At 45.4% G+C, this 22,498-nt stretch overlaps 1 protein-coding gene across 2 annotated transcripts in view; it reads right to left on the reverse strand.

Moving 5' to 3' along the window:
• The window catches only part of LUC7L3 (LUC7 like 3 pre-mRNA splicing factor), a 986,884-nt gene extending 965,255 nt beyond the window's left edge, over positions 1–21,629 (reverse strand). Inside the window, exon 1 of one of the 2 annotated variants that reach the window (XM_069654911.1) lies at positions 21,463–21,629. In XM_069654911.1, coding sequence (XP_069511012.1) covers positions 21,463–21,561 — 99 coding nt within the window. In that variant the 5' untranslated portion in view covers positions 21,562–21,629. The remainder of the gene's footprint in view (positions 1–21,462) is intronic. The other variant, XM_069654912.1, reaches the window with a different exon arrangement.
• Between the last annotated feature and the right edge of the window lie 869 nt (positions 21,630–22,498).

Raw genomic sequence — 22,498 nt, forward strand, 5'->3', positions numbered from 1 at the left:
AGCCAAATCTAGTTCCCTGAGCTAATTTCATTATTGTTAAAAATGGCCAATTGTATAGTAAGGGGATGTTGCCCATAGTAAAAATATCATTGCTCGACGACAAGGTCTAAAATAGAGAATACAAAGAACAGATTTCGATATAGTTTTTCTTACCCTTAAATATTTTGAGCAAAGAAAAGGAGCATGATTGTTCTAACTTTTCAGGGCCATAGGCGCGCACACAAACAACAATGGATTAGCAATCATTCTGTGTAGACAAAATCGTTTTCCGTTTGATGCAATTAAAACGTGACTTAGTTATTAAAATTCGGTGATTAAAGAAATGGGACCCTATGAGATAGGTTGCTTAGCATGTAAACTGTTAATTTCGTGATGCCTGTTGGTTTTTTTCCTCAATCCAATACCCTCTCTGACATTACGAAGAATTGATCAAACTAAAGGTTTTATGCTCAATCTATCTTTATCTAATTGTTTATAACACATGTTAATGATGAAGGCTACTAGTTTCAACCATAGAAAGAAGTTTTTTTTACATAAGAAATCATGTTATTTTGTCTACTCTATCAATATTCGTTATATCAGCAATTACCTTCTCAGGTAATTTGAGGTTATCATTCAAAAGAAATGTTAGAAATAGTTCAACATGTGCAAGACGAAAGCGATCCACAGGGGAGGCCAGACCCAATTTGCAATGACACAAAAGGTTTATGGCCAAGGTTGGAAACGACCCGACTACCGTACCGCGCTACAGAGGAAACCTTTATAAGCCCAGATTAAAATGTCAATGGGGTGCCCTTGAAAGTTATTTGAAAGCATAAATATACCATTGACTGCTTGGTACATTCGATGTGCTTGCTTCTTGATATGTGCTGCTGTAGATAAAGAATGGGAAAATCTCCTCACAAGATAATCATATGCATCAACGTGTGGCATAATACTATTCCTGTTTTAAACAATCTGCTAGTTGTTATTCCTCTTAGTCAAAAGTGCATAATGGCTGATTTATGGCATTAACCGACAGCCCTAATTTATTAATTTCACAAGTAAATACATTAAGAAGTATCTGTAAAGATGTGGGTGTCATTGCGAGAAGGATACAGTATAGCCCAGCATTGGGATACATGATCATCAACTTTAAAAGGCATCAGCCTTGGAGTTACAGAATGCAACACAAAGATGGTTACTGAAAATATGAAACAAAACAAATGGCTAAAATACCGGCTTAGCGAAAACAACAGACTTTGTTAAAAGGATCAGTCACCTTACCATGAAAGTTAATACAGGTTAATTTGCAATCATGCGATGAGACTAAAACCTGGAGGATACTAGAACCTATGCCCAGTTTTGCCACAATGGGCAATAACATTGCCCTATTTACTGGATCAAACGCTGTTGCCATGTACACACCACATAAAGTTTTTTTTTTTTTATTACGAGTATATAATCACCGAAGTGATTTTTACAAGAGGATGAGAAAAAAAAACATCAATTTACAATTTCTAAAAAAATCGTTACAGAATGGTTGAAGCAGAGAAGAGATCCAAAGTCAGGAGAAGCTGTAGCTAAGGGAAGCATGAGCAAGTTCAAAGACACACTCAGCCCTCCTGGTGAGTGGTCCATCCAACACCCAACCTCGCACTTCACCCCTTGTGCTTGTGCTTAGATGGGTCCGTTCTGCCCAGACTGCGAATCTGTGTGAGGAAAGATTTGATCTAAAATGTTGGTGGCTGCTATTGTCCAAGAGGGTCTCAAGCCTCCTATTAGGCGATCCCACCAGAGTGCTTCGTCGACCAAGTAAGCTTGCTTTAAATGGTGAAGCAGGTACGGCGATCTAGATTTGTCTGTTCCTGGACACAATAGAAGAAGATGCCGTACTGTTTCGATTTGTTGGGTGTCAGTACAAAAGCGGCAGATATTAGTTGAAGAAAGGCCTCTTATATGCAGGATTTCATTCGTAGGGAGCAAATTGAGCCTAGCACGGAGTAGAGTATTCCGGGTTTTTCTGTTTGGATGTTTTATCAAAAATGGTTGGATTGTATTTAATTTTCTGCATGTTGGAGGTAGGTTGCTAGTCAGCTTATACTCAGAGGCTTTGTCGAGTGTATTTATCCAATCCATTTCTTCCATGCGAGTTTTGGTTTTTGTTGGATTACCCAAAAGTTCTTCCATAGAGCTGCCGCAGATGTCAAGCTGTACTATGCACATTGCCTCCCATTTGGACAGAAGTATACTTGTACCTAGATTCATCTCCGCCTGCACCAATGAAAAAATTGTCGGGCAAGAAGGATCTTTGATCTTCCTGTATAACATAACAGAAGCCCTAGTTTCTATTGACTCCAGAGATGAAAGAGACAGTTCACGTCTTATCAAAGCTAGTGGCGTGGAAGGCGGTAGATTCAACGCAGAACGCCAAAAAAGGCTCTCCAGTTTGGACCACAGTGAGATAGGTAAAGATGGCATAGCGTCTGCTCCATAGGTAATCGTTGGGATAACTTTGCCCCGATAGAATTTAAATAAGGGCATCAATGAGAAGCGCCCATATTTTTGTCCAGTATTTTCGCTTGTGAGATGAGGGTTTTCATTTTTTCCAAGAGGTGGTGTTGCATCGCTAAGTCTTTAGCTGTCGAGTCAATGAGAGCCCCCAAATATTTGAATTTTGCTACTTGTTCAAGTTTGTTTCCCGCCAAGAACCATGAATTGATCTTCTTCCTCTTGTTTTTTTCGAACACCATGATCGTTGTTTTTTGTTTGTTCACTTCCAGGTCATTGGCAGCTGTATATGTGGTCAGTGCAGTTAGCTGGCGTTGTAGGCCAATTAGGGTCTGGTCGAGTTGAATAAGGTCGTCCGCGTACAAGAGTCTTGGGATCTTCTCCTTGCCTAATTGTGGGGAAAATGCTTGTGTTGTAGTTGATGTTTCTTTGTAATCCCCAAAGTATGAAAGAAAAAGAGCCGGAGCTAGAGGGCAACCTTGGTTGACCCCTCTGCTAGTTGTTATGGCTGATGAAAGCAGACCACTAGTATTCAAACGAACCTGCACCGTTGTAGCAGCATGTAGAGCTTTGATGGGATTCAAGATCTCCTGTGGACAGTTCCAGTTTTTGAGTTATTCCCAAAGTTTCCTTCGATTGACTAAGTCAAAGGCCTGGGTGAGGTCTATGAATGCCAAGTACAAGTTCTGATTTGATTCTCGGGCTTTTGCTTTTAATAGGCTGAGAATAAAGATGTTGATGCTGGTTCCTACTCCTTTTTTGAACCCGGATTGAAGAGGGTCGTTACATGGTGCGCTTTTTGCCCAATGGTTGAAGTGGTCCAACAATAGGGATCCATAGACCTTCCCTATGACGTCCAGGAGAGCCACTGGACGATAGTTCCTAGGATCATCCTTCCTACCTTTTTTAAATATGGGGCTGATGACCGCTGAGGTCCATGAAGGCGAGATTGTACTCAAGTTCGTGCATTTTTGGAAAATCATACTCAATAAATTTGTCCAATCTTCTGGCGCGGATTTCAGATTTTCATTGGATAGACCATCGGGCCCCGGGGCCCTCGATTTCTTTAACTTAGAGATTTTACCCAGGATTTCAGTCTTATCCGAAAGGTCGACCCAAGTTTCTGTTGACAGTGATGGAAAAGGCACATCGCAAGAGTCAGGAGATCTGAACAATATTGAGTAAAACCCAATCCATGTTGCTTCCGAGATGCTATTTAGCAACATTGAGTCTACTTCTTTGGCTCGTGGGTTGATAAGTCTCCAGAAATCTCTGGAATTAGATTTTCGGATTTGGTCTAACATAGCTTCAGAGTCCTGTTGATGTAATGTTAGACGATGGTGCCGTAGCCAACTTTTGTAGACTCTTGTTGTCTCGGTGACATGTAATCTGTTGGTGTGCGTGTTGTTTCTTGCAGCCCTCCTTTTTACTCTGCGTAGTATGTTTCGCTGTGCCACCAAGAGGGCATCAAAATTGTGTGCATGATAAAGATGTTCTTTGTTTTTCCCCTTCAAACCTTTCATCGTGGCTCTGCAAGGTTCCAAAAGTGGTCTGTAATCGACCTCTAATACAGACTGGCTACTTCCATATGAATTTGTGATCGCCCGGATGTTTGCCCGACTGACTCTTACCCGGTTGCCTTTGCCTTCTAATTCAATCCTTCCTGGGTAATGAGCTGATAATGGTTTTGCAGTTGTCCATTTTATAGCCAGAAGATTGTGGTCACTTTGATTTGAGTGGTGCATGCTGAAATCTGTCAATCGAGCTAGAAGGAATTCAGAGGCAAAGATGTAATCTATAGTTGAATAAGCTGTGCCACGCTTCCATGATGGTAAGGTGATGGAGTCAGGAAGTATGGTCACAGTATTAAAAAAGCTGCCTGTCAGTCATCAGTTTAAGCCAAGCTGTGCCTTGGGTACAGGGTTTGTGGTGTAGGAAGCCTGTGGCGTTCGAACCGGCCATGGGACATTTGATGTTTAAGTCTCCACAAACAATGTCCTCACATGGCCCATGCTCCAAGTATACCGAGTCCAAAGTAGCTGAAACTATGTCAAACAAAGCTGTCTTTTGTATTGCTTTATGGTTCCAGTAGATGGACATCACCAGCAGGGAGGTGTGCATGGATTGATCATGCGCGGACTCCTTTCGCAGCCAGGAGATTAGGACTGCCAGGACATAGGAGGACTTTAGGATGATTTTGCTTATTTCAAGACCCATACCCATCCGGACCGCAATAATTAGTCCTGAAGAGGGCCTTCCTTTATTTCCTGCAAGAGCTTCTGAAAAGGCGATCTCAAACCCATCCAGTGTTGGTTTGGTTTTTAGCCAAACCTCTTGCAGACATAGGATGTCGTAATCCCCCAAGTTGATATCTCCAGGTGTTGTTAAATGTAGGAACCCTCGTGTTCCAACTCGCCAAAGAGAGTGATTGATGCTCTTTAACAGTCTTAGTGTGTACTGGTGGCTATTTGTGGAGCCGAGTAGATAAGACTTTTGGTACCCAGGACCATGTGAGAGACTTTTGGGTTGGTCTGGCCTGGGAGGTCTTTTGATCTTCTTTTATTAATGTGCTCGCTTTTGTACTAAGTGATAGGCGTGGCGAAATATCTTGCCCATGGGGGACTAATTGAACATTGTCAAGCCGGGCGGGTCAGAAGAATTTAGTTGTGAATCGTCTCTTGTGCTAAAATGCTGATGTTCCTCTCTTGAAGAAATGCCATCCCTTGTGTCCTTTTTTGTCCTGTCGTAGTCTGTTTTGTTTGACCTGAGTAAAGTTAAGTCAAAACTTTGTTTGTATAAAACCTCTGCTGCTGCTGACAACAAGGTAATTACTCTGTCTGATGGTACGTAGAGCAAGCACGAGGCCTTTTGCCCATCGTGGGAAGGTTCCACCGTTTTGAAATATTCTGATTTTAGATTCCTTAGCGTAGAAATGCTGTGTAACAGACTCAACACAGTGCGTCTGTTTAATACCAAGTATTTTTGGTCACCGGACCGTTGTCGAATTTTGACAGAGGGACTCAACCTCTGTCTGTTAGCCCCTTCGTGCTGTTTCTTCTGTTGGTGGAGAATATGAGTCGTTCTCCCTTGTTGATTAATATCATGGTGACCATTTCTCTGCTGCGCATATTTGGAGTCCTTGCTCTTATCCAGTACTTCAGATTTTGTTTGGGTATGGACTCTTGAAGTATATTTCGCCTTTTGTCTACAGGGTGGTGAGTCTAGATGGGAGATTTGTTCAATACCTTTGCCTGTGGGCTTGTTGGAATGTGCCCATTTCTCGCCTTGTAGAGCTTTAAAGCGCTTGTCTAGTGAAGTAAAGCCTGAGAGGTCCCTAGTAACTATCTGTAGGTTAGGGGTCATCTTGGGTAAATGCAAGTTCTCTCCTTTCTGTTGGTTGTCCACGCTGACATCTAGATGCTGGCTTAGATCCATCAAGTCTTTCTGAGTGAGGAAATCGTCTACTGATTTTGGTGACTGAGGGAGGACTACCGCTGGTTCATGGGTGTTTGAAGCGATTGCAGGAGCTGAAGTCTTCCCTCCCAAACTCTGAATAGTCTTTGGTAGAGTCTCCTCATGGCGCTGTGCAAGTTGATGAGTCTCAGGGATAAGCTTGAACAGGGGGGCCGTTTTGAGGCAGACTTGGGAGGTCGGAGGCTGCGGATTACTTCCCATGTCTTGGTTCACACCAAGAATTGTCCCTGCAATCAGGGGATTTGGAGGTTTTCCCTGAATTATACTCGTGCTTGACTGGGCTTTGTGAGGAGAAAAGTCATCTATACAAATCACATTGTAATCTCCAGGCTTGATGTGCACAGAGTCCGGTCTGGTGAATGCCGAGTTGTAAGGGCCCTCCAAAGTACATGAACCAAGTTTTGGCCTTGTCCCGCCGTCCCTGTGACATCATGCCGAGGAGTATCATGTGCTGTTGTTTGAGAACCCGAGCAATGCCAGTGGTTAAGATTCAGTCTAAACCTTCCAGCCATCACCTCTTTGTTTTTGCTTTGTCACCCCGAGTGGGACGGGTATGCCCAGACGTGGGTCCCGTGCCTGCTGGGCCTAGAGACCCAAGCTACTCCTCACTGATGAGCCCCAACAAGGGTGAAACATGTTTGGGGATGCTTGTGGTCTCGTGCAGAAGGGATGTGACCTAGTAGTTCGGGCTGGACTTCCCCGTTTGGGGTGAGGCCAAGCCTGATTTGCATATGGTCTTTCCCCTTCTGTAATGGCTTGGCAGGCGAAGAACGATGGTCTGGAGGGTTGCCCCGAGCAATGCCAGTGGTTAAGATTCAGTCTAAACCTTCCAGCCATCACCTCTTTGTTTCTGGTTTGAGAACTTCCATCTATCCTAGGCCGGCCCTTGTTGTTATTTCTTAATTCTGTTAAAAGTTCCATTAACTCTGGTTGATGAAGTAGGGGAGTTCCAGCTAGGTCATTTTTCCTTCTCTCCAAGGCCTTGATATAACCTTCTAGGTATATGAGCTTTGAGTTCATATACTTTGAGTTCAAGGAGTCATTTATCGCCTCATATAGCTTGCAGAATGGGGCCAATGCAATCGTTACCGCAGACATAATGTACATGAAGTCTGCTTTTTTCGATGGAGTCTCCTTTGGAATGGTGAAAGATGGCTCACTTAGTCTTCTATTTGCTGAAGAACTTATTGGTGATGTAGGTGGCCATAAGAGCGGAATTTGATGGGTTTTTTGTTTTGGGGTAGCCATCCTTGGAAGAAAGCCCTCTCTAGGTTCTGACAGAGCTTCCTTGCTTCCGTCTCCCCTTTGGCCCCCAATGCTAAGGCGATCTGCCGTTTCCATGGGCTTGTTTGCCTAGTTGTTTTTCCTGCAAGTTTGAGGCGGTAGACTTCCATTATTCTGTAGATCCAGGTCAGTTGTTCCAAATAGCACTGGTAAGGCCATTAGAGAGTCTGTAGAATCCAAATGGGGCGTTGGTTTCAAACTTCCCAGTGGAGAATGGCTTATCTGATCTGGTTCTAATAAGATTAAATCTTCACTCGGAATCTTGTTTTGAGCTGGCGAGGGTGAAAAGACAGAAGTTTCCCCAAGCCGATTTTCTTGAGTTTTCACAATGGTTGTTAGAACTACTGGTACCAGATTAGAGATTTCTTTAACTTGCTCTTTTTGTTGTTGTAAGGGTGCTTGGACCCCACTGCCTTGCGAGTTCTTCTGGTTGCCTGATGAGGCTGTGAGTAGAGGTTCAAGGAGTGCTTCTAGCAAGTCTGCGTCTGAAATTTCACCGTTCCCCGTTTGTTGAAGTTTCTTTTTTGCTTGTCCTTTGAAAGAGTGTTTTCAGGGAGTTTTCCAGGCGCAAACTCGCCGATGGAGTTGACGTATTAGTAGATCTCAAACATTTTTTTGCTTGAGCTTGCTTGTTAGACGTTGGGAGATCAAAGTTTTTTTCTGTGATCCGCCTGAGTGGGATTCCAATTGCATGCTTGTTGTGTGGCCCTTGATTAATCCCCTCTCTCAGATCACTAGGTTTACCGTGCTCACATATGGTGCTCTCCGGGTGCAAAGGGACCGAAGAGGCTGTTGTTGCAGGGAACGTTGTCATTGGCTCACCAGGGCATCCCAAAGTCTTAACAACCCCCTCATGAGGCTGTATTTTGTTTGTTTCTTTCTGTTCTGCATCTGTGCTTTCAGCCGATGTCAAAGGTGGTGTACTGTGTATCTGTGCCTTTGTGTTTGATTCTGAAGGGGTTGGTGTAATCACAGCTTTAGCCACCAGATGGCACTGTGGGGCTGCTGTGATGGGAAGCGTCAAGTTAAGAGACCGCGCCTCCCCCGAGTCTCTGGTTTCCTCGGATGAGAGCCGAGCCGGGAGCGGGTCGTCGTCGCTCTGTCAAGTTGCACCGGTCCTCCGCGGCCGCAACGGAGACCGCGATGCCCGGCCGCGGCACCCCCTGGATTCCGACGCAGGTGTCCCCCCCCCCTCCTTCGAGGGAAGGTTCCTCCACTTCTTCCCCCATACGCAGAGGCCGCGTCCTGGGCAACACGGCTCCGCCGAAGCCCGGAGCGCAGCCGGCTCCCACTTGCACATGCAGCCGCGGGGACACTCCCCTGCAGCTCTGCTCCTCCGCGGGCCCACAGCCGGCCACAGGCTGCGAGTCGGAGCACACGAAGGCCGCCCCCGCTCCCTTCGGCTTCCGACACAGGTGGCCCTCCCTCCTTCGAGGGGGTGCCCCACCGTATCGTCCACCATCAGGGGCTGGGAACCAGGTGCTACGGCTCCGCTGCTGCTGCAGCCAACCTCTAGCTCCTCCGTCTGACCGTGTCCACTGCCGACCCCTTCTGTTGAAGTGGATCCACACACGGGCTCAAACCAACCCGCAGGCAAGAGTTTTTGTTTTTGGGATGAATAGTTGATTTTTGCAGTTTGTTGTTGTACTGTGAGTTTGGCCGTTTTTTTTGACGGGTTGTTTTGCAATTTGCCACCTGGTCGCTTTAGTGCGCCTGCACTGGGTAGGTTGATTATTTGAAGGGTAGAAGGAACGTCGTAGGAGGGTGAGGAGCCTACGAGGCTCATCTTCACCACCCGAGGTAATGAGTCTCAGGTCTCCCCCATCTGCCCCAGACGCCATTAGACTGCCTCAGACTGCCCACTCTCACACCACTCCGCTCCCCTTCGCTCCAGGAAGTGGCTTTTGTAGAAAAATGGCACCAAACTGCAGTGTCCAAACGAGAAAAGACTGTGGACTGCCTCAGACTGCCCACTCTCACACCACACCATCTCTTCATGATAGAGACTTAGCAACAAATAAATACAAGTTAAGCCCCTGATGCTGGATCATAAAAATCAAGCTCGACGGGAAACATGATGTTATGATTGTCAATCCAAGCTAGGTCTTTACTAGTAAGGCTTCCCAAAAATTATAAACGTGCTATCAGAATTAAAACATGAGGAAAGCTTGACAGGCTTGAACAATCCTCATTTTCATATATTGGTAAAAGAATAGCTTTTTCTCCCCCAAGAGGCTGGAAAACAATTCAATAAAACCTCCTTATTAGAGATCCCCACACATCACTTTGCTCTTTATAGAAGTCCGAAAATATGTTATCGGGACAAGCTCAAGTCATTCATGGGGCTGACTGAACAATATCCGAGGATTGTCGAGAACGTCTCAAACAGGCCTGAACCCATGAGATAGTTGCTAAAGAAAAGATTCACCTACAAATGGTCAGAAGCCCGCCAAGGATTCTTTCAACAAATCAAGCAGGACATATTGAATGCACCATGTATCAATGCCTTTGATAATTTTATGGACACATATCATGAAAAATTAAGACGATGGAAGACCAATGCATGGCCAAATGAGAGGAAACTATCACAGTCCGTTCAACCCTTTTGAAAAAAAGTATAGAACAAATCACAGTCCAAGGGAAATTTGTCATGAGAAATGTTAAATGTGTGCAAGACACAACATAATGACTAAGGCTGAAGGAAAAGGATCCACAAACTGTATTGGTTTCTGCTATGGACACAGACATAGATCTCGCAGTCAGCGACGGCCGTCATGCATAATGAGGACAAGAGCATGTGCACCAGAAAAGCTGCACTCAGGAAAACAGATATTATGGGACAAGCCTGGAAGAAGCTAGGTCAGGACTTCATTGGACGTATAGGCCACATGAGTGAGGAACACAATTTAGGATAGCTTCAGTGGAATACATGTCCAACAGGACTGAATTGAAATGCACTATATCGCTACAAGGTCCACTATCGATTTTGTGGAATGCAGGAGGGAAGGATAGCCGCTTGTACAAGTGACTTAACTGAAACAGCATTCAGCTGACATCCCATTAAATGCAGAAATATCTGAGGAATATCTAAGGAAGAACATCACGCATTGGAAACCTTCACTGCATCACGACAGACCAAGGCTAAACAGGAAGGGCCAATCTATTCATAAAAGATAGCTTGCAACTTGCATCAGCCACTGGAATGGAAGGGAAGGGCACAGCCCTGAAAGCAGTTGCTGCACATAGAAGCAGTCCTAACTCCAGCACAGCAGTGCTACCATTTGAAATATGGAGGGAAAGAAAAACAAAACAACATGCTGCATTCTTCGTGGGGCTTACAAATTATATATAGACCAGGTGTGCATTCCATTAAGACATTCGATACAAGGTAAGAAATAAACCAGTCAAAATAAAAGAGATATGTGGAAATATACAGTAGCACCCACAGTACAGCAAGGCGACTTGAGAAAGGTGAAGATGAACATTAAAGACAAAGAGACTCTTTCCAGGTACGGTCAAAACAAGGCAGCAGACAAAACCGGACACACTAGGTCATAACTGGTATGTGTCCGAGATAGGGCATGTAGACACACTTGGTACTGCACTAGTTATAGTTCTCTCTTTTAGTGCAGCAATAGCAGTATTTGCACAATTCTATGTCAAGACCAGAGAAGAGCATTATGCTTCACTTCTTTAATTACTACCCCCAACAGCACTTTAACATTTTCAATATCTTCTCTTTTATTATTTGATTTTTCAACATCAGCCACTGGCTTTAGAAAAAAACGAACAAAGCAAACAAAAAAAAGAGAGGAACTACTATCCCCCATAGTCCTTTACTTCCTTGTAGTCCCGGGTGCCTCACTCACTGACCTCCAATCAGGATACACTGCCCAGTACATAACTGTGTCCCTTCCTCTTCTTTTTTGCTGCCCTCCGACAGCTAAGTACACCTCTCATGATTTCTCTAATTACATCTGTAATAGAACTACGCAACAAATTTCTTGTGTTAGGACAACATGCGCGCTCGTTTCTTAGACATTTATGCTGCTGTAAATGCAGGCTAGAGCAGCGCGCGCCATATGGTTAGGTTTAAAACTATAGAATTATACCAGCTGTCATCGCAGCGCTGACGCGAGGGAAATAGTTTCCTGCATATACGTTCGCCCGTGTAGCGCCGCGGGATAGGAGGAAGCTACTCAACGTACCGCCTATTAGGATGGCAGAGTAGGAGCCCGTGAGCGGATGTGCTCGCCCCGGGGCTCCGGTCCTTGCGCTCTGCGTATGGCAACTACAATTACCGGCATGCCCAGAAGTCGCACGCAGCTCCCTGGGTAGGAGCCGGCGCACGACGTTCCACATGCGTGCGCATTACCGTATCAGAACAGTTGCCAATGTTTGTAGCAGGGAGCTTTGGAGGCTTGGAGTCAGAAAGCACGGGCAGATTTAAAGTTAAAGTGAATATTCGCTGGAGCAAAACAGCCTGGAAGAGCAAGGCCTATTCCACTCCCCCGGGCAATGAGATTGGGATTAAAAGAAACCCAGGAGGCGGCTGACGCATTCAATAGGTTTATAAAATGTGTTTATTTTTAAAACAGCCTTGCCCAGCCTCGTACCCACTACCCCAGGGGCGAAACATACAGGGGACGTGCAGATGTCCACAGAGGACAACGAGCAGGATGGAGATGACGAAGACGCAGGTACTGATACACAAACAGATATTCTGACTACCTACAAGGCTAAAGCCAGTAAGATGGAGGTCCCTAGACGAAGACGACATGTCAGACACTTAGCACCCAGTCTGTAGATCTGGGATGCCGATCACCCAGAGTGGCGCTGTATATGTCGCAGATGATGTGCAGGCCCCTGGAGAAAGAGACCAGATTCCGCATAAAGGCGGAGTGTCCCAAGTCGCAGCTGCCAGGGATGATGACGGAGAACCCCGATCAAGACCCAAAAATGCTCACCTTTGTGACAAAATCAGGTAAAGACGCCAGGAAAGGCATATACTGAGCATGGAAGTCCTGTCAGTACAAGGTGCTAGACCTAGCCGTGCTCATAGCAAAGATTATGGACCACGCAGAACAATCAAGAGATACTGGTGAACCAGTGGACGCTCAGGTTCTAGCGAACTGGGCTTAACGCACATTGTGCATGCTGGGGAACGTGAACTGCGCTATATCATCCGAAAGACGCAGACGTATACTGCTTAAGATTGATAATAAGCTGGGTGATCTTGTATCCTATGAGGCAGAAGAAGGAGCCCAGGGGGTTCTTTTTGGCAAAGCCTTCATTAAAGAGATTAATACATTTGTAGAGACTTTCACTGCGCTAGAAAAAGCACAAGCATCCATTTGTAAAGTATTCCCTGGGAGAATATTTGCAGTGGCCGGCCGACAGAGGTTGCTCGACCGGCCGTTTTCACTCGCAAAGGAGGCCCCAAGGCCCGAGAGCGCAGTACTGGGAATAGAGACAACAACAGAGGAAGAGGCTCAATAGGACGTAGAGATCACAGATACTACAGACATCAAGGTGCTCCCTCAGAGGGAACACAAAGCTTTTTGTGAACAATTGGCACAAGCGGTCCTGCGATTCATGTGTACTGCACACCATAGTGGGAATCCACCTCGAATTCACTGAGATTCTCGAAGAAAAAAAGTCTGCCCCCGCGTTTTTGCATATACCGAGAGGAAAGCATACTGCTGGATGCACAGAAAAGAGTGATAGAGGTCAGACAACCGGACACTAGGCTTTCAGAGCAACATGTTCCTAGTGAAAGACAAAGTACACCTAGTCATAAATCTCAAGGAGTTGATGGCTGGCTGCAGTACAGACATTTCAAGATGGAAGGGATCCATCTGTTAGGGGACATTCTCATAAGGGACGATTGGCTAGCACGCTTAGACCTAAAAGACGTGTACCTCACGGTCCTGGTAGCAACCGACCACTGTCCCTTTTTGAGGTTTACCTGGAGAGGGCAGTCCTGGCAGTTCAGGAGCCTTCCGTTCGGCCTCTCCCGCGGATGATCATATATCTAGACGACATCCTGCTCATGGCGAGCAACAAGGAAAGGCTGAGCAGGCAAGTTTAATGGGCAATCTCATCAAGAACAGGATATCTAGTGAACCAGGAGAAGTCTGCCCTTATCCCCAGCAGGAGGACAGAGTTATTGGGGTTCGTAATAGACACTCGGTGAGCGACATTAGAGCTACCTGCCCCCCAAGATCAGAGCAATAAATAAGAAGTTGGGGGTAGCTCTCAAGAAACCTGTTATTTCGCTACGGAGTCTAGCCAGAGTAGTGGGACTGCTTGCATCCATCTAATCGATCTTTCCGTGCCCAATGCACTACAGAGGCTCAAGATCAAGCACCTCAGAGAAGGCATGCATTACCACCAGCTTGTGCCGCTAAACAAGGAAAGCAGGGAGGAACTGCGATAGTGGCTACACAACACAGAAGCGTGGAATTGTCGAGCCATGTTTGGAGACATTCCAGAGCTCATTATAGAGTTTGACGCCAGCAGATAAAGCTGGGGTGCCAGATGTGGACAACTAGAGACAGGTGGGAAATGGTCTCAGGCAGAACTTGACCTACATATTTACTGCCTAGAGCCGTCAGGCTCTTTTGCAGTAAAAGCTTTTGTCAAGGAGAAAACACAGTGTTGCGTCCTGTTACGGATGGACAAAATTTCGGCAGTGGAGTATATAAACAAGCTAGAGGGCACGAGATCCAGAATGCTGGTGGAACTAGCAAAGGACTTCTGGCATGCCTGGATCGGAAGATCTTGGTCATGGCAGAATACCTGCCTGGAGTACAAAACACAGTGGTGGATTGGAATTCCCGCTATTTGCAGGACTGCAGCGACTGGAAGTTACACAGAGCCGCGTTCGCACAGTTACAGCAAGTTTGGGGACCATTCACTACGGACCCCTTTGCCTCAAGACTGAACACTCAGCTTCAATAGGACTTCAGCTGGAGGCTAGATCTGGAAGCAGTGGGGACGGACGCTTTCCTACACAATTGGAGAGGGGACGTACATTACACCTTCCCCCCTTTGCGATGCTAGCAAGGGCACTAGCAAAGGTTCGCAGGGACAAGGCGGAAGTAGTGATAGTGATGCCAGAATGGAAGGCACAGACATGGTTTGCAGTTCTGATGGAACTTTTCTCGGATTTCCCGCAGAGGATTTCCCTTTGGACGGACCTGCAAAGGACATACAGGGTGCAGCACATTACGATGCAGGAACAGAGCCTAGCCTTGATCACATGCAGAATTTCAGGCACAGATGGTGTTTGCCAGGGCTTTCAGAGGAGGCTGCAGAGCTCATCAGGGTGTCCTGGGCACCATCCACCGCCAGAAGCTATAGTGCTGCATGTATGATGCAGGCTGAGGGGTCTTCCTCCCGTTTCTGCCCCTGTAGTGCAGGAGATAAACTTCCTAGCAAGTTTACCCAACCAAGGCAGAGCGTTCAAGACAGTAGGAGAGTACAGATTAGCCATCTCAGCAGGGCATGAGTTAGGGGACGAGGCAACAGTAGGAGAGCATCCAGCAGTAGCTAAGTTGATTAGAGGAGTGAAGGTTAGCAGACCGCCACAGCCAAAGTACTCTTCACTTTGGGATGTCAACGCAGTCCTCAGACCTTTTGAACGATGGCTGCGTAACACTCTCCTATCTACTAAGCAGTTATCAGGGAAGCTAGACACCCTACTGTGTCTAGTGTCTTGCAGACGCGTTGCAGATGTTAAAGCTCTAGGGAATGACAAGAAAATATTCTACCCAGAAAGCTTAGCATTCAGTATAGCGTATCGCACCAAAACGAACTCATCGGTGATCTCTTATTTCCCGAATAGCAAGCTATGAGTGGCCCAGTGCATCAAGAGTAACGAGGCTGCTGCGGTGGAAGTGAGACCGCAAGGCGTAGCTCAACTGCTAATTGCGCGCAGAAGCCTTATCATGCAGTGGTGACAGCTACCATAGCGAGGTGGGTAAAAGAGATAATGACCTTCGTAGGTATTGATGTGTCAGTGTTCAGAGAACATTCCACAAGAGGAGCCATGGCTTCCAAGGCCTTTGCAGGGGGGGTTCCGCTGCAGGAGATAATGAAAGCAGTGGATTTTTCTACTGACTCCACGTTCAACTCTTTCTATTTCAAGCCCATATCAGCTATTGAGAGAGCTTTGAACAAGCATAATGCTTGCCTCCGGTCTTGACATAGAATGAAGATTACCAAGTTTACAGCGCAGGACGTCTTGATTCTGTTAAAGACACTGAGGCGAGCATTATCCCAGCCAGCGAACACGCAGTACTGTCTGTAATGTAATGCGTACATTTGAAATGAGTTGTGATAGCGTGTTTCCCTCCCTAATGGTACGCCTCTCTCTTGCTGCAGGAGAGCGGTTGTGAAGAGGCAAGACTGAGCAGTCGGAGCACAGAGTCTGGTCAGTCGAAGGAGCCCGTTATTGTTGTTTTAGCCCTGTGAATGGACTTGGTTTTTGGACAAGCTGGGAGAAGGTTCCGTTTGGTGTGGACTGTTTGTGTTTCGAGGGTGTCAAGTAAGGCATCTAAAAGAAGAGGTAGGGACCCAGACAGAGCACATTATATACTGGAGGTCAGGGAGTGAGGCACTCAGGACTACAAAGAAGTAAAGGACTATGGGGGATAGTAGTTCCTCTGCCCTTCTTTTGTTTGGTGTGTTAGTTTTTTCCTACAGCTAGTATACCCGAGACCACAGTATAGGAGATATTTGGTCATGTATTGTGCAAATTTGCGCTTGCCGTGCTTATCTTAATTCTAATTAGTCTTAGTGCTCCACAGAATGAATATTCAAAGAATATATTCTTCCTCTCTCTTAGTGAAGCATATTTTACTTCTTTCTTCCTGTTGGTGTTCCTTTTGCCAATGGATTGAGAATGGTAACCTCATGTCTTGGCTGCCCAAGATTACCATTATCCTGAATATCGGAATCAATGCATAGGTGAGTGCCCTCGCCTCAAAGTATATATAAGTAGTATACTGAACTAGAATTTAGAGATGCATCAAAGTGGCAACACTATATTTATGTATGTTATCAAACAATACAAATATTTTGCTCTGTTTATACACATGTACTTTCGGGTATTCCATTCATTAATCCTATACTTGTCAATTGTTACCATCTGAAGAGCCTTGAAAAAAGACTGTGAAACATGTGTCAGCTCAAATTCCTTTTGCTATACCAATACATCACTGATAGACAAGAATAATATATTCCTTGGATATTCATTCTATTGGAGTATTAACAAACTGCAACTAGAACTAAGAAAAGAAGTGCAAGCGCAAATGTGCACAATCCATGACGAAATATGTCATAACTGATGATGGGAAGGTATGAAATGTAGAAAGAGTGGCAGTGTTCCGCAGGCCCGTTGCAGGGAAACCGGCGACAGCCCGGGGCACAGTTGGGAGTGAGGGGCAGAGCAGGCAGCCTGTTAATCTCCCTCTTCGGAGACTTTGCATTTTAACATCAATGCACAAACCTGAAACACAGGTGGAGGAAGGGGACAAAAGCCTTCCCTGTCCATTTCCATCTAACTCCCTTGATGCAGCTAATGCCTTAATCAGACCCTCCAGCTTATAGCGATTTTGCGACCCCGCAAAATGCCGCGAAAACGGCCGTTTTGTGCAAAATGCCGCAAAAACGACCGTTTTGTGCAAAAACAGCATCTTTAAAAAAAAAAAAAACTAAAAAAAAAAAAAAAGTAATCTGAAAAAATTACTGTTTAAAATAAATACTCAGGGTGCCAGGTTATCAACTTTTTTTTTTACACAAGAAATTAAATGCACTAACACATCTCATCACTTGCGCCCCAAAAAAGTGCAGCCCAATCACACATGGGACACATGAATGGGCACATTTTATATGCGCGCCCATTCAGATGGCCTTTTTCACCTCCTTGATCAAATAAAGTGGCGTTTCTGTCAATTTAAAAGCACATCCCTCCTTTCCAAGCAAGATGCACTTTTAAATGTGCAGAAATTGTAGGCAACCCTACGCGCACGGGATGTGGGGCTGCCACTGTATGACAGGGTCTTTCCTGATCCTGTCATGCATTTCTTTTAAGGTATGAACCGCTGCTGTGTCGCTTGCATTTCTGTTCCTCAAACAGGATAAAAATGCATTTTTTGGGTCGCATTTTACAGCGGCAGGCACCTGGAGGGGCTGTCCCTGTGAAAAGCGCTGGGAGCTTGCAGAACACTGTCGGGAGAGCGATTCTATTCAAATTACTGCCCATTTTGATGACAAAAATCTATCGAATGTTACAATTTGACCTATTTCGTCCAGTACTATTCGATCGTTTCTTTTTTTTTTAAATTAATACTGAACATGTGTTGCGAGGGTGTCACCCGCTCCCCATGTTCAGTATTTTTGGTCTAGGGTGGTTGCAGAAGTGTCTTCCCCTTTTTCCCCAAAATTGGAGGCAGGGACAGAAGAAAAAGAAAATAACGAACAAGGGACCCTGCGGAGTAGACCCGCATTAGAGGGACGGATTTGGCACTGCAGGGTTGCAGGGGAAGCGGCCGCGACCAAGCAGTTAAGTAGGGGAGGGGGTGGGGGTGGGGGTGGTGGTGGTGGTGAAAGGTACATTTTGGGTTGTTTGGCTGAAGTGCAAATCAATTTGCAGCGAAATTGACTACGGTCAATTCCGCCGCAAATAATTACACTTCGGTCAAACAACCCAGAACACCATTCAAGGCAGCTGAACAGCGCACAATTTGCGCTACAGCTCAAGCCTGTGGAAATGCGCCGGTCACCTTTGAGAATAAGGTGACTTGCTCATTTCCAAAAATGGGTTGTCTAAAAATAGCATATCCTCGGTTCTTTTTTTAAATGCCCCATTATTTGAGGAACTGGGACAAAATCTACATTTAAAATAAAAAGAATGGTTACACTATGAGAGAGAGGGAGAGTGATGGGTGAGATGTGAAGTGATAGGCAAGAAAGCAGAGGGAGAGCAGTGGGTCAGAGGAGGAAGCGCTGCACAAGAGAGCAGAGGAAGCAGTGATGCGGTGGGCCAGAAATCTGAGAGCGAGCAGAGGTACAGAAAGTAGAGGGAGCGTGTGGTCAGTGAGCCAGAAAGCAGAGAGGAAGCGTTTGGCCAGAAAGAGGCAGTGAGCTGCAGATTGGCGGAAAAAGGATGAGGGAAGAGTGCAATAGAATGGGAGAAAGGATGCAAGATGCAGAAGCAGCACAAAAGAATGAAGGACTGTATATTGCGGGAGGAATTGTAGAGGGTAAGGTTTGAGTTGGGAGTATGATTTGGAGTGTGGCAGGGGCTGGGCAGTGCAAATTGTGACTTGACAGTGTGACATAGCACGTGAGTATTTGTATGACAGAGTGAGAGGTTAAGGAATGCAAGTTGTGATGGAGAGTTGGTGAGATGTGTGTTGGTCAGAGAGGTGTGTGGGTGTTTGGGGGATTGGAGAACATAGAAGGGGAATATTTTCAGAATTACAATTGATAATAATCAATTTAGTTAATACTATTAAATAGGCATGAACATTAAACCAGAAATATAGCCAAATCAAACACTGTTCTGCCAAGCCAGAGACATCTGGGACTCTTCCTATTAAATTAATACAAAAGATACATAATAATGATACCCTGGCTCTCTTGTAGCCTTGCACTCTGCCTATTTCCTGCAATGTGGCAATCTTACACCCTCCAGTTAATACAAAATGTCCCGCAAAAATGCCGCAATAAATAAAGGTTTGTGCCGCAAAATTTGCCATTTCATGCCGCAAAATCCTGGAAGGTCTGCTTAATGCTCAAAGTTTTTTTTTTAAGAAGGGTCCCACCTCCTAAATCAGCATGTGTGTGGAACTAACCATGCATGAACTTGGACTGAAAGGGCTGCTTGTTGTTTTTTTTGCTGGCTTAATCAAAAGAGCCAGAGATAACCTGCAGGAGTAGGCGGTTGTGGAGGGAAGAGTTAGCAGGTGACTAGGCTCATTTTCTTGTTTTTGGGATGTTTTAGGGCAATCAAATGAGTGACTCCATGTCATCTGCACACCACTGGGGTTTCTTTTGAAAATCATTGTGTTCTGGTTTGTTATTCCAGTTGAAAAAAAGACTACAACTCCCAGAATGCATTGATCTGTTGAGGGAACCCCCAGGACTGATTAAACACATGCTCAGGTAACATGGGTCAACAGGACAAAACATGCTCTATACTGGTAGGCGAAAACAGTTTGAGAAACTATAGAAAAAAGCAGTATTTATACGCATTGTTTGTTGCTGCCCTTGAGGTTTTAGCAAGGGGTCAGGAATTGGAAAATGGATGGGCAGAAGGCAGAGGGGATCACTTCCTTTGTTGGATTGTGTTTTATTTACTGTGAATAAATGTACGTGCAAAAGGTAGAACACAATTAATGTAGCAACAATAACAAAGCCAGCAGTTTTTACATGACTCTAGTGAAAAGGATTTAATTTTTGCTACTATAAGTATTGAGATCACATGCCCATGTACATTTGCGATTTGCCTAGCGTTACAATTGCATGTCGAATTCACCATCATTTCATAGTTTTTCCAAGGAAATGTTAATATAAAACACATGGCAGGCATTGTCCTCATATAATAAGGAACTGACATTGCAAGGTATTCACACAAATGTCCAGCTTCTGGATTCGGACAATAGCAACGAGCATAATTTACTAGGCATTTCCATATGTCGACATTGTAGTTGCATCATATAATTAGGCGATTAGTATAGAGCTTCATATAGATGCACCACTTCTAAGCTCTGTATTTTCAGTGATACTATTACACACTGATGGTGGTACTCAATTCATTGCCCTCAGAATGAAGGGCCTACTCTAGTCAGGCCCTCCAGGGTCTGAAACTTGTTCCATGGCATTGTGCCATTCCCAACATTTGCATGTTGCACATGATCTTTCATTTAGGCATGCAATTATTTGCCAGACGTTACCATTATATGACAACGAACTCCCCGCTGTTGCTATCACAAGCCGGAGTATTCATGCCACTTTCTAGATATTGCCATTTATGCTCCGGTACTCTCACCATATACAGGTTTTCCCATGTAATGCTCATGTACTCAGATTTGGCAAGTATAAGATTTAGTATAGGTTAAAACTTCCTTCTTTTTCACCACCGTCTAACAGTTTTCCTTTATTTGAGAGCTTGTTACACTTTCAGTTGAAAGAAAAAGTTGTTGGAAAAACAGATTACAGCGGCAGGAATAGATGCTTTGGCGAAGCAACATCTAGGAGAGTGCTCCAACAAAAACATGAGATAGAAAATGAATTCCTATTTAAAATATTTTGGTATAAGCTGTCTACTTATTAATTTTAAGAAAACATCAATATAACGGTATCTATATTGCAACGATTTTGGAGAGGGAGTGCAGTGCATGGTAGCATTAGAGCAGCGATGCGATGCGGGGGGTACATTCTGACGTTTCGCCCTGGGCGCAATATTCTCTAGAAACTGCCCTGTTTAGGTTCAGAAGAGGCCAATCTACCTTAAGACTACTAATATGACTGGGCACGTTAGCGGCGATTCAAGAATGGTCAAACCGTGCAGAGATTACAGGAGGGAGGATAAATTAGATTTGATAAGTGGCAGTGAAGGCAGGTGTGTCGCAGAGATGTGAAGCACGGGGAAGAGCAAAAGAGGCAGACATTAAAGATCTTACCTTTAGCAGCAGGCTGTAAACACTAACCATAACTAACAGTTAAGAAATTAAGTTCAAATAAAATATCATGCACCGAAGAGCCTACAAGCTCTGCAGTGTGTATTAGCTACCTGTCATGTCTCAAAATACCATCCATGTAGGGTTGTTGCCCCAAGCACTGTAATCAGATTATGTTAGGATTACCCAATTGTATTCCACTCGCGCACCTCTGTGGCATTTTGAAACGTTATAAAAGCTAAAGTAACACTTTTTTATTTTATTCGCCAGCTTCCTATTAGCACACTTAGAAGTCGGTTGCTGAATCAACCAGCTACGTATTCAAGCCCCCTACATTTCCTGCGGACACTAGGCGGCCAGGTTGGCAGCAAAATACAAAGTTCCCGCAGGTTCCAACTTGCAGGATCTTCATATTTTGATGACTGGTGTGGTCACAGTGGGAGGGTTAAGGGTCAATGACAGCAGTCCGTGGGTGTGGGAGACTTCCTTCCTGGATTTAAATAGTAGGAGCTACAGCACTCACACTGTCGTGATCCCAGCGCACATTACTCCTCTTCTCCTCTGGAGCCAAATTGCGGTCCCTGCCCATGAGCTCATCTAGGAGCTGAGCAGCGGACTGCATGGTTCTAGTAGTGTAGTTTCACCTCCTTAGTCAGGTAATAGTGAAGGCTCGAAATGGCGATACAAGTCGCATGAACATGGAAGACGGACGAATTATAAAAAGCCAGGACGTGCATGGGCAAAAAGTGCGGCCATGTTTTAATGAAGTTGTGGACTCAACATTTCCCGACAGGAAGCATTACACATGACGCCTGCCACCGAATCCAAATGCTCCGTTTCTTTTCCATTTGACCATAATTAGCAAGGAGAAATTAATATTTGAAATGTGTTTTGGATGTCATTGTTGTAATAATACAATGGCATTCTAAATACGTTTTATGACATGGCAACTGTTATATGCCGGTGCTCTGGAGGCCCCGCACGTGGGGCTGGCACCGGTCCAGGAGGCCGCATGGCCTGGGGCGCGGCATCGGCAGTAGCCGGACAGAAAAGACACCCACACGCTGTGCCTGGTTTGCCCGGAACTGCCTCCCACTGTCAGGGGCGGGGCTTTTATTAAACGGCCCTACGTCACCGCGCTGCGGGACGTAGGGCGGATATAACATTCCTCCTTTATTTCAAATAAACTTAACAATAACACAATCAACATACTCAACTTCAAACCCCTGACACAGTTCTCTTTTCACACTGTCCCAGCTCCCCCTTGTGTGGGATGCTTGGCGACGGTGTCTGCTCAGCATACATAGTCATTCAGCCTTGCGGGCGGCCTCGTGTTGGCTCTCAGACTATACCGCTTCACCTGGGGGCTGTCCCCGCTCGGCTCGTGAATCTGCTCACCTTCACTGCAGGCGTCCCCACTGCCGGCCAGGCTCTCTGGTTGCCAGCTGCGGTCCCATGCGGCTTCTTCCTCTGGGTCTTGCGCCAGCTCTTCGCTGTCTTGTTGTAAGTTGTCGTCGTCTTGAGGGCCCTCGCAGTCCGTCCAGAGAGTGCAGGGCACG

The sequence above is a fragment of the Ambystoma mexicanum genome, chromosome 3q (assembly GCF_040938575.1).
Source record: "Ambystoma mexicanum isolate Mex_15411 chromosome 3q, UKY_AmexF1_1, whole genome shotgun sequence".
Taxonomy (NCBI): domain Eukaryota; kingdom Metazoa; phylum Chordata; class Amphibia; order Caudata; family Ambystomatidae; genus Ambystoma; species Ambystoma mexicanum.